The following is a 13,487-nucleotide window of genomic DNA, read 5'->3' on the forward strand; positions in this document are numbered from 1 at the left end:
TTATCTTTTACTATCATCTTTATATTTTAAAGAAACCCTGAATGGCCAACAATATCTCAAGCATCACCACCAGTCCTAAATTCAGTTAAAATGACAAATAAGTATTCATACATGGTTACCAAGTTTTAGTTCTATTGTAATTACTAATAATTAAATAGTGCTTAATTATCATATTATCATAAAATAATGCTTGATTAACTGATTAAGAAGCTAAGATTTAAGAAGCTGCATGTGCCATTTTACAAAGATAAGCTGTTTTGGTGAGATAATATATATGTGTGTGTAAAGTAGTACCCGTATTTTCCGGACTATAAGTCGCACCTTTTTTCATAGTTTAGCTGGTCCTGCGACTTATAGTCAAGTGCGACTTATTTATCAAAATTAATTTGACATGAACCAAGAGAAATTAACCAATAGAACACATTACCGTCTCCAGCCGCGAGAGGGCGCTCTATGCTGCTCAGTGCTCCTGTAGTCTACCACTGAAGACATAGAGCGCCCTCTCGCGGCTGTAGACGGTAATGCTTTCTCTTGGTTCTTGGTTCTAACTAAATGCGACTTATAGTCCAGTGCGACTTATATGTTTTTTTTTCCTCATCATGACGTATTTTTGGCCTGATGCGACTTATACTCAAATATAAAAATACGGTAAATCATTCTGCCGACTAAACTAAAAACTGTACTAGCCAATAGCGATTATATTGCCAAGGTATGCGTAGAGGGTTGCTGGGGTAAATTCATGTTGAGATTCTTTTGATGTTTATACAGTTTCTGGGTTAAAGGCATAAAGAATATTTTTACATGTTTACATTACCATAATTTTTTTTAAACCATGGCACAACCAATGTAAAAATGTTTTTTATACCATATATAGTGTAGTACATAATTTATTTTAGTTATTATTTGTCATTACAGTTTTTTGACTTACTATCATTATGAATATACTTTTATATAAGCATCAATAACAAAATTTAATAACAGAATAGAATAGAATAGAATAATAGAATTAAGATGAGCTGAGTAGTCCCTCAGCTCACTTATTGATCATTTTGTATTTTGCAAAGAGGGGGAAAGCTGTATAAAATTTTCATTGTTTTGATTCTTGAAAACCCCTTTTCATCTTTGACCCTGAAATATAGATCATATATCTGTTGTAACATTTGTTTTGTCTTTGTTTTGCCAACAATTTGCCTCTTCAAAAAGAATGCTCCCAGACATACATCCATACATACATGCACACCAAAGCTGCATCTATCTATGCCTGTTGACACTCTATACTTGTGTTTGTTGTCAAGAACGACAGAGTTGCTCTACATTTCCTAGATGGCAACTAAAGCTTAAGTTTAACTGACACAGATGACAAAATCTTTTACATATACACGCACATTCCCCATGGTGCTGTATAATATCCAAGCATCTGCCTTCTCTGATAGATTGCTCTCTCTTGATTTTCTGTGAGACAGCTGTGCGTGGCCTAAGGCCTGATTGGCAATTGGCTTAGGACGAGAGAATGGTCCCCTAGGGCCCCAGATTGGCTACAATGGTCAGAAAGCTTCCAATAGGTCTGGGCCGGTCTGTTGGTGTCAGCTAAAATGCCATTTAGAAAGTCTTATTGATCTCAAAAGCAGTCGATGATCAAAACTAGACCCAAACCAAAATGATTACTGCAATCCAGAACAAACCAAACAAGACTTACTAGTAAAACTGACACAATTAAATCTGGCTAACACAAGGAAGGGTAAAGACTACGATGTGTGTGACAGGTGATTCAAAGGTATAATGACATTGTGCACATTTTAGAGGACGAGAGAGGATAAAAACAAGTGTGTACATTTGTGCACTGTAATACATCTGTTTCTTTCATTGCTTTGGGAAACACAGATAAGGCGTTTCTCTATGCCGTCCTCTATCCCAGTTCTTCCTGGCAAAGTAATAAATTATGTATTCAACAAAATGTTTGTACAAAAGCCCATCACAGACTCCCTCCCATCTCAAACGAGCTCTGTTTCAGAGCGGGAGGGAAAGCTTTGATAACAACCAGAAACTGAATTAACATTCATTGATGCAGTTATACAGAACGCATTCCGATAAACCCGAGACACATTCCGAAACACACCATTTTTTTTATTTAAATCAGCATTAAAGAGATGACAGAGGTTTGTAACAGAAAAAGCATACGCACACATGCACACATGCACTCACACACAGACCACACTTAAAGTAAGAGATTAGGCTTGTCTAGTAATCCAGTGCAACACTGTGAAGGTATGTAGCCTGCCTTTTTACGTCAAATAATCTCTAAGGTACATGTAACACACACAAATCACGGAGAAACATCTTGATATTTACCGCTAACTAAGCTCATTTTCAGACATTTAGCCAGTATTTCTGTCTTGGCTTCCTCCAAGCATACGTTCTCAAATACACATCTCGCAAACTCTCCGGTCTCTAAGGTATATCTGTCATAGCAGTGTGAGCGTGGTTCCATTAAGCAGTGTTTATGAACTACTGCCTCTGAGCTGTAACCTTTACTGAAGTCCTCTCTTCTCATAATGACGCTTAAACAACAGCCAGCAGCGGTTTGCTCTGATTGTAACTGAGGCTCAGATGCTAAAATAAAATCAAGATTCCCAGTATTAAAGCTGATTTTTTGGCATAATCATTTTGCTTACCGTGAATATCTTGATAGATTAGATCTGTTTAGACACATTACAGGGGAAAATCATGTCAGACATGACTACCTAAGGTGGCTAATTCTCTGTGTACAAACACATAAAGGTTTTTCAAGAAACAAAAATTATTTTGCAGTAGAAAAAAATAAAGATTTAAAAAGAATGTAAAAAAAAAAAAAAAGGATGTAATAAGCTGAACAAAATTGACAGAAATAAATATTTAAAATAAAATAAATGTTGTTCTTTTAAACTTATATTAATTGAAAAAGCAGCACAATTGTTTACAACATTTATAATGTAATATTATTTCACAATATCACTGTCTTTACTGTATTTTTGATCAAACAAATGCAGCCATGATGAGCGTAAGAGACTTCTGTCAAAACATGTTTAAAGTCGAACCTATCAAAAGGTCACTTTTTCAGGGTATTTGATCATTTTTGCTCAAAATTAAATCGAAAATGACACTTTTAAATTGATTGATAAAAAAATATTGAACAAATATTGTACAGGATCTCTGTTTTGTAATGAGGTTACAATCCACCCCACCTAATGCACTTGACATGAATTTACACAGTTGATGATAACAGATAAATGTGTGTACATATCAAAGTTTGAGATACATTTAGAAAATCTTGCATTACGTATGATTAAACTTGAATTGAATTGAATTACGTACAAACACACTGCCCTAGCAGATGCACACAGAGACACATTACACATAAAATCAACCAAAGAACATACACGTTCACACAAGCATGACACATACATACATGCACAAACACAAAACCCAGCTTTAACATATGCAAATCCATATGGGCCCACAAACCAAACTTCTTTACTCACATCTTCACACACCTACACACAGAATATCAAAATCTATGTGGAAAGTTTTTTTGGGTAACAGGTGCAGAGAAAAAGCAGCGCTACCTACTGTATATATGCCAAATACTGTATATGTTATGAATGGCTGCAATCATAACATCTGTATCAGAGCGTACACACTCTGACAGACACAAACACACTGCTGAGCAGGTTTTCGGGTGAGAGATCACTTCCTCCCCTGAGGGCTTGGTGATGGCCTGCTTCTGTTTTGACCAATCACACGCGAGCGTTGGCTCACCCACCCTGCCCATTGGTCATGGGTAATTAATTACCAAGCTGTTCCTTGTTTAGGCCAAATGAATATCAGCACATGGTTACCATGAAACAATGAGCCCCATCCCAAAATCACTCACTCGTCCAGTCCTCAGTGCTTTGTAATACACCATGTAGTGGTGGCTAATGGACAACGAAGGGAGGTGGAAGTAAATTGAGATACGAGCATGACCTGTGATGTGATGTACATTCTTTACTAGGCCACAGATCAAGTTTTAAATACTCATTAAATCAGGTGGACTCCCACTACTGCTATTCCACAACTACGAGCAGGTCACCTAGTCAAAAACATCACTTAAAAAAAGTCTAAAATATTCAGGCTATATATGGTCATTAAATGTCCAGTGTCTTTAGTAGTTTGTTCTGCCTGTTGAGCCGACATAGGACTCCAAAATGATTCCTGTGCCTGATTTGAAGTCCTACAATTACAATCCAACAAAATCACTTCAGCTAACTATGTTATTATGTCCATTAAGGTACTAATGAAAGCCATTAGACATCTTGGTCATTAGAGATCATTCGAATATTTGACGATTTCTTATTGTCGACATTGTTGATCATTTCAGCCATATTACATGTAAACAACTAAAGATTGTGAAATTAAACATTTCTTCTTTGTTTAGTTTTTTTTATGTGATTTAAAAGCTCTCAGTTCAGTACACTAGCTTTATATACCACTATAGCGGTGTATAAAAAGTGTATTGTAAAATTTCATATCAGGGTCAGAAATTGTAATATTGGCAACTGGATTTGATTTCCAAGGGCATTTTTTCCTTAATAAGGGCAATTTTACAATTACCTACAAAATGTATCTGTATTTTTATGTTAAATACTTGCATTTATCCAGTTACTTAAACCAATCACAAATATAGATTGTTAGAATTTTTACCCAACTTTAGCAAAAAGCATCTTTACACTTCAAAAGTGGATCTGACATGGCATTTATGTTCATTTACATTTATTTATGCATTTACACAAAAATTGCATCATGTTGATATGGTAAATCTCCAGAAATAGGATTGAGCACCATGCAGTAAAGGCAGACAGCTAAAAAATGCAGACCAAACGTTTTTTTATGTGACAGCTAATCTGATATATCCAGTATTTCACACTTCACAAAAAATAACAGCAAAGCAAAATATGGTATTGAACTGCAGTGTTTGGTATAATGATATTTTGACTGTTGTCTGCAGTACAGATCCGCTTACTGGCAACTTTCTCATCTAAATCCTTCATTCCGAAGAAGCAGAATGTCACAAGTGACATAAGGAAAGACATAATGAAATTACACCATTAAATATGCACATCACTCATATCAGAGACGTACCACACTGTGCATGACTGGACAAGAGCTCATTATGTCACTGTAACTCTATCCATAATCAAGTCATGCGCTGTGATTAAGGCTAAGCTTCAACCGTCTTAGTGAACGAGGGACGAGAGCCAAAATCACTCCTATGGTGATGGAGGTGTGAATTACATCAGGTGCACATTGATAAACTGGTAAATCATCGCCATGGGGGAGAAGAAACATCAAAACAGACACATGCACACACAGACCTGTTTGCAAACTGACCTGTGCCATTAGATATAATACACAGGTGAACTCTGTTAAATGTGCCCGTTACGCATATATACAAATACATGCAATGGAACCAAATCCCATTGATTAGTAAGTCAATACTGTTGAAGCCGATGTGAAAAGACCAGTGCAGGATAATGACCTCCATGTCATGTCAATCCATCTCTCCTGCTGCCACAAACACTTTGAGATGTGTTTGTCCACTTCAGCAGACAACATTTTGAACTCTGTAATCTGCTTTCATTTTTCAGTTCTGTCTGACAATGTACTGCTATACCCAAGCGAAAAACTAAAAAGTGAAAAAAAACTTTCAATTTCATTGAGTTAAGAGCACTTTTTATCTATAAGTCAGTTGTTTCTCAGTTCTATCTGTTGTTAATCTTTCTGTTATCCATTGTTGATATTTAATAATGATCATTTGAAACCAAACAAACATAGAAATCCTGTAAAAATAAAATAATAATAAGAAGAAGATGATGAAGAAGAAGAAATAAATAAATCCTACTGAATAAAGTGAAATGATATTGTCCTATTGTTAAATATATTGTCCTATAAAGACAAGTTTTGTTGGAATCATATTGGAAATTATAATAATAATCATAATCTTTGTTTTAGCGTCTTTTAATGTTACTTCTCAAAGCGCTTTACATAACAAATATAACATAAAAATACACCATATAAAAATTTATGAAAATAACATGCATTCAAAACACTTAAACCTTTATCCCATTAGGATCTTTCCAAATGATTTAAGATTTTTTTTACTACGATACTGTTGTTTATATAGTTGTTTTGCGCATACACTTATTACTTTCTATTTTCTTTGATTGATGTTTAATAATTAATAATAATTTGCAAAACAAAACAAGAGTCAAATAAGAATCTTGTAAAATAACTCAAATCCCAACTAATAAGCAGAAATCAATTATCTTATTGCTAAATATATTGTGCAGTTAGGACAACATGTTTTGTTGGAATCACATCGGAAATTATTAGGATCATTAGGATCTGTCCAAATTGTTGTAGAAATGTTGTTGTTTTGTGTGTGTGTGTGTGTGTGTGTGTGTGTGTGTGTGTGTGTGTGTGTGTGTGTGTGTGTGTGTGTGTGTGCGTGTGTGTGTGTGTGTGTGTGTGTGTGTGTGTGTGTGTGTGTGTATAATTCCTATATAAGATTCCAGAAATCTTGCTAGGATATTTCTTCTATAAATAAAATACATAAGAAAATGGTTAAAGTATAAACATAATAAATATTCGTACATATTTGAGTGACATTTTTAATACATTTTTATTATTAATAATGCTAATTTTAATTAAAATAAATAAATAAATAAACAAACAAGCAAAAATTTACTGGAAAGTACACAACATTCTAGCCCTCTATATTCCCTCCTACTGTGTCTCCACTCTGAAACTATAACGCTAAATAAACACCACCATGTTTCATCATCCATCCCTGCATCCCTGAGAGGCTTTTATTGACTATTATCCTTGTTGTTAGAAAAGTAACATTTATACATGTCCAATTTCCCCAGTTTTCAGGATGATAGATTAAGCCTCGTCAGTGGCGGACTGGGACAGTAAATCAGGCCGGGAATCTGACTCCACCCCAGGCCACCTCTGTTGCTGCAGTCACCACCACCCAATTCATGTGTCCACCAGACATTGCTAAACTCTTTGGCTCTTTCAGTTGTTTTAATTGGGTTATATTTAAGAAATAAATCAAAATCCTTAGACTGTGGACGAGCAAAATAATCAAATGAAGTATCAAGAAGTATCAAGGCATTCATCAAGGCATTCACTGTCTCTATCATCTTTCACTGAATCCCCCTCTCTCTCTTTATGGAAAAACTATACTTTCAAAAAATATATATATTATCATATTATTAAGAATATTCTAACTACAAGCGACAGCACAAATAAATACAATAGAGTAAATATACAAATAAAATAAACTGACTTTCAGGGTTTTTTAGGTAGGTCTTGCATTAGTTTTTAGGTACAGAAATTATAATCAAATGTAAAACAGGATTGCATTTTGGACTATGAATTAAAGATAATTCTTTTTTAAAGTTTAAAAAGCTTTTTAATCAAGAGCAGTGAGTGATTTCTTTGTTGTTGCTGTTTGATTAATATAAAGAGTGTCACTTTAAGAGAATGCACTGATACAGTGTTCGTATTAGTAGTGAACAAGAGTGAATGATTTTTAGAGGTTTTTTCATCGCTGTTGTTGTAATGTCTGGGAATCCAGAATGCGCTTCCATCAGCAGAAACATATATTATTTGAACCCTGTTTGTTTTACGTGTTATTTATAGTAAACCATATTACAGATGCTGAACTGAACGGTTTGATTGTTTCAGTGAACCGTCCCATCTCTAGTAAATATAAATCTAATTATGACTGACATGCTCCCTTACTGGCGAACATGGCTAGGATTTTGTAGCAACTTGTTGCGTCTGTGGCCAGGGCTTTTCTCCTTTTTATATGTTCAGTCTCTGCTCCTGCTTTGCGTTTACGCTCCATTTTTTGCGCGATATTCTAAGATAAAGCCTGCCTCTGGACATAGCCAATTAGGCAGTGCTTCGCTGATGTTTGGTCATGTGGTGGTGTCATTTTCACTCCGCGATTGCCTGATTCGTAGATACATAAGACCTTCAATTAATTCGCAGTTGCATACCAGCCTATTGCACGTCAGCCTGATCGACTGCACAGCGGCAGCCGGCAGGCCAGAATGACCGTCAGGCCACCGGGAAATGTCCTGGTGCTCCCGATGGCCAGTCCGCCCCTGAGCCTCGTTGTTTGCTCATTCGGTACACACACTAGTGCAATGTGGAGTGGTACATTGTCAGACAATTTGTATACACAAGCAAGGTGTCTACAGCGTAAGTATCATTATTTATGAAACAACGGCTGAGACTAAATCAGATTTGCACCATCTCTGTGTAGCAGTTATATCATTGAATGTCTAGAATGCCTGTGTGTCCCTATGTTCTGTTGCCATGCCAACAGAGGCTCCGTTACCACACCAACAGAATCTATGAGTGATGCTTCACTCTGAAAGACATTCCACACTGTCCTCATCCCTCTGGTCCCTGTCAATCAGTGTCATGCTTGATTGACAGCTGCTTCGACCCCACTGACGTGGGTAAAAAAACGCTGTCACCTCAGGTTAATCAGAAGCGGTGCATCTTAAGAGTCCGATACGTGAGGCAAGCGTCATCAGACATTTTCAGATCCACTAACGACTTGTGTTTTCCCAGGAATGAGTCTAACGGCTATCAGGAGCATCTCAGGAGCAGCTCGAGAAAGGAGAGCAGGAGAGTGAAAGGCAGCTCGACCTGTCAGTTTCTCACCATATTTTCTCTACAGCCTCTCTCTCTTTCTCAGTATTTATCGCTCCTGCTCTCTCTTTCATTAACCCACTTAGCTAGAATGTCTGACCCAGACCACAAGCACATTACTCAAACTAGATAGAAGGCAGCACAACCAAGAGTAGGGCGAATGCCTGCATGAAAATAAAACAATGGTGCCCTGAGTATAACAAACGCACACATTCGTTAAGACAACAGAAAATTACAGCCCTGGAAGAAAAAAGACAGAAAAACAGACCGTTTTCTAAGCAGATTTTCTGTATACATTGAGTGACCTACTGCATTTGTCAAAATGGGCAGCATGCAACAGTGTACATAGTGCTGGGAGTGTGTACTGTATCCCACAATGCAATGTACTCAACTTACATTTCCACTGTTATGATTTTAACATCTCTTTCATGACACATTATTTGATTGAATGCTCAAATTATGTGACATTTTTGCACCAAATTGATTTTAAAAAAGCAATTAACCAAGATGATAACTGGATGCCAGTTGATAAGTTAAACCAAATGTTTTGGCCAGTTGAGCATGGTCCATTTAAGATCATTAGCACCATACTGTGGGCAAAACGCATCTTTTATTGGTGTCCATTCAGTGGAGGTGGAAGCTGCATTTATTTGATAAAAAAATACAGTTAAAACACTAGTATTCCTTCACAAACATAATCAGAGATAACAAGGATAAAAGCAAGAAAACAGAGTTCATCCCTTACCTTGAACATTGCCAGCCCAACTCCCATTTTCTCTCCTCAGCTCCTGCATGTTGATGTGAGCTGGGTCTTGTCTCTTCCTCTCATAGCCCTGGATGGAGGAGTGGCTGACCGCTGAAGTAGTTTGAGGGACTGGTAAGGAAAAAGTAGGCCTGGTTCAGAGACCGTGGATGAAAGTGTAGGTCCTACGGTAAATCCAGGCTGGATGACTGAGCACAGGAATTGTCTTTTGAATCAAAACTATTAAGAAAAGTCACTCGAGAAAAGTAAGAAAGATGCCTGGCTCACAAATAACGACATAAATAAAAGACAAGTCTTCAAATGTTTGAGCTATGCAAACAATGTTCAGTCAATGAAGTTGAAAGTCTTATATCAAATCTAAGAAATGTACTTAAAATGGAAAATGAACCAGGACAAAGTCTAGGACAAAGCCTGCACTTGCTACAAAATGTGATATAAAGTGAAAAAAGGGGTGAAAAGAAGATGTTTCTTGATTAGTCTAAAAGTCCATTTTGATCTGTGAACAAGTCCACAAACTCTGGAGCTGCTGGATGGCCAGTAGTGAAAAAGCTGAAGCAGTGACGTCTGGTCTTAATTGGTTCAGGTATCCATGTACGTCCTTTGCTGGGTCCTTCTCATGACACTATTGGAAGAAAAAAATTAATAAAAATAAGAGAACAGTATCTTAAGCACAGGTTTTCAGGCAAATGATGTTGAAAAAAATGTCAAATCTGTTGATGACTTTGGACTTTGGTTAGATCTTTCTTTTTTTCCCTTTTGTTATTTCTTTCAATTGATATAAAATAGAGTGCTCAACACTAAGTGCATAATTGTTATGTAATAGAATAGTAATAGAAGCTATAGAATGGACAGGCGTGTTTCACAAACACACATTAAGACACTTACAAATGCATACAAATACATTTATGTGTGATATTTTTATCATGTTACTTACCCGTCTAACTGTCCTTTGGCATTTCATCAGTATTATTTGGATAATGTTTACAAAAATGTGAAACACAAGACAGAGGGTGAGTGCAAGCATTCAAAAACATAAGACAAGATGGTCGCCTTCCTTTGATATGTCCATTTTGACCAGTAACAGACAAGTGCGATGCTGTTTTCTTTTGTTTTTGTTTTACACACAAGTCCATGTATAAGAAAAAATTGTGATGAAGTTGATGAATTCAGGATGTCAAAAGAAAATTTACATTTTTTAAAATTCAGCTAAAACTAAATGTTAATTGAGATTTTAAACCAGTCACCTAGAAGGAAGCATAAGCACATAAACTAAATATGGTGCATATAAAAAAATAAAATATCAGTATGAATGGAGAAAGGAGATGTTCAGGTTTCCTTCTATCTTACACTTCTTGGATCCCCCTTCCTTTCTTAGAATCATTTAAAATGAATTCAAAACCAAGAGAAATTAAAAACAATCCTGTTTGACTCTTTGTTTTAAAATATTCAGAGATAAACATTACATTATACAAAATCTAAATACTTACTCAGAATATCAAGTATGCAGTTTTGAAATAAAATGATGCATAAAATGAATTGGAAAATGATCATTAAAGGAGGATAAATTAGGCAATATAAATAACTCACAGTGGGGAGTGAAAAGTTTTCATTCTCTAATGAGCTAACGGTCATACAGTGGTCATACCCAACAACTAAAATCAGGGACCTACAATGAGTACAAAGAAAATCAAGAGGTTGTGATAAGAAGAGGAGCTGACGGCTTGTCTGAAAGGTGTTAGATGGATGTATAAAAAGAGAAGAGAAGAAGGTGGGGAGTGCCAACAGAAAATTAAACACTCAATAAAACAAAGGACTGACCATAACAGCTCAAAATGACTTGAGCTTGCAAGTGAGACAAGAAAAAAATAACCGACTGATGCACTGAAGCCTAATCAATATCTTGAGCAATTACCAATCTACTCTTCACAATTCAGGTTCGATGTTTCACCATCTTAGAGGAAGTTGCCAACGATACAAATCACAAGTTTAAAATGTGTCCAAGAACCGCAAATTAAGTAGTCACACCAATCTCACCCATCTCAGTCAAAGAACGGAAGCAGAACCTCATCTAAAATTTGTCTGCAACAATTTCTCAAACCAAATAAGACACTGATGCTTGCACTGGATACTGGAGATGAATGGAGGCTATTTCAGACTGGGCAGCCCAAGACCAAATGTGTCATGTGTGTTTTAAGTGTGTGTGTTACAAAAGAATGAATAACAGGAAACAAATGTCTTGCTGTCCATAAGTAAAAATGGAAGATGGGCAGAGTTGGAGAAGGGTAAAAATGGGCATGGAGAAATGATGTGTAATGCTTGATACCTGACTGTCTATTAGTTTAATGCATTTGTGTGTGTGTGTGTGTGTGTGTGTGTGTGTGTGTGTGTGTGTGTGTGTGTGTGTGTGTGTGTGTGTGTGTGTGTGTGTGTGTGTGTGTGTTTTTATGTACATGTAAAGAAGGAACACACAAGTACACACACAGACAAACAGAGCGGACAGACACTAAACGAGCCGTTAAACCTACCTAGAAGAATATTAAAGCATCCAGGGAAAAAAAGAATGATACGTGAGGGTAGATGGTGGAGGACTAGAACAACTGTTTAAAAAAAAAGGGGAGAGAAAGAAACAAATTACAAAACTGATAAGGAGATGAGGAGATGGTTTTTGAGTCTCCTTCACAATTCTAACCAACTTTCATTCAGGGAGCATCACAGTTTTGGGATGAAGGGAGGGATGGAAGAAAGAGGGGATGATCAGAGGAGAGAGATGGGAAGGAGGGACAGGTGAATGAATAAAGGGGATCATAAATTGTTAAAAATGAGTGAAAGAGTCAAAAAACTTGCCCCTTCTTTCTCTTCTCTCCTGTCTCGTCATAAATAGACAAAATTATACACCATATAGATGGAGAAATAGATCAGGAGGCAAATGATGGAGAGCGCGAATAACTGAAAAGATGATGTGCCTCCAAGCACCACAATGAGAAAGAAGAAAAATACAAAACGAAAGAAAAAAACAAATACTCCAGTGCCTTCCGTTTTTTCTTCTTTGCTTTTAAACAGGGAAGGCAGTCAGTTTGTTCCTGCTGTCCAGTTGTTGCTTTAGTTCTTTTTCTCTCACTCTTTTTTCCTCTCTTTCTTTCTCTTGGCTTCTGTAGAAGGAGTCCTCCGTTTGCAGTAAGTAATAGCCCTTTTCCACAGACAGTGACTGAGGCAGAACAGTAGGAAGAGGTGTAATGGTTGCAATGTCTGCCCAAGAATTCCACACATCGAGACTGTGCTCTCTCTCTCTCACTCACTCTCACTTGCTTGGTCTCTCTCTCTCTCCCTCTCTCACCCCTTCTTTACTGACAGAGCGCTGTGGATTAGGAGCCAGGCAGAGAAAGGAGAATGAGAGAGGGCCCTCTACAGGATTACTGCACAACTGAGGGAAAGAAAGAGAGTGAGAAAAAGAGGAAGAGCTGAGAATGTCTTCCCTATTCCAGTTCAGTCAAACTTAATATAAATGAGGCAGTGAATGTAAAGCTGTACCAATGCATATCTTATACATTTCATATAACTATGCAGTTTAATATATTTAGTATTGTGGTAATGCAATTTTTCAGTTTTGAAGGATCTAAGGATCTTCAAAGCAAAACTGACCAACAGTTTGCATTTGTGGATCTTCAGATCTTTCAGTTTGAATAAACAAAAATGTTATTATGTACACAGTATGGGGTATTTTACCAAACAAAAGATTATATTAGATGATGCAAATAATGAAAGTTTGAAATGTATTTTCTCAAATATATATGTGGATTTTATATAATTTTTCTAATATATATATATATATATATATATATATATACACACACACATACATACATACATTTGAAAAATGTCTCCCTCTATCTATATATAAATATTTTGTTTTGTTTGAAAGAAATCTGTAATGCTTCATTGTTAAAAATTGCTGTAGTTTTTACAGTAAATATTT

General features: G+C 36.4%; 1 protein-coding gene across 4 annotated transcripts in view; it reads right to left on the bottom strand.

Moving 5' to 3' along the window:
- The window catches only part of LOC132142643 (glutamate receptor ionotropic, NMDA 2B-like), a 109,183-nt gene extending 96,395 nt beyond the window's left edge, over positions 1-12,788 (bottom strand). For 2 of the 4 annotated variants that reach the window (XM_059552655.1, XM_059552653.1), the window contains exons 1-2: positions 12,040-12,788; positions 9,497-10,136 (exon numbers count right to left, since the gene is read on the bottom strand). In XM_059552655.1, coding sequence (XP_059408638.1) covers positions 9,497-9,523 — 27 coding nt within the window. In that variant the 5' untranslated portion in view covers positions 9,524-10,136; positions 12,040-12,788. Of the gene's footprint in view, positions 1-9,496; positions 10,137-10,448; positions 11,891-12,039 lie in introns of those variants that run through there. The other 2 variants (XM_059552657.1, XM_059552654.1) reach the window with 2 other exon arrangements.
- Between the last annotated feature and the right edge of the window lie 699 nt (positions 12,789-13,487).

The sequence above is a fragment of the Carassius carassius genome, chromosome 6 (assembly GCF_963082965.1).
Source record: "Carassius carassius chromosome 6, fCarCar2.1, whole genome shotgun sequence".
NCBI classification, from domain to species: Eukaryota; Metazoa; Chordata; class Actinopteri; order Cypriniformes; family Cyprinidae; genus Carassius; species Carassius carassius.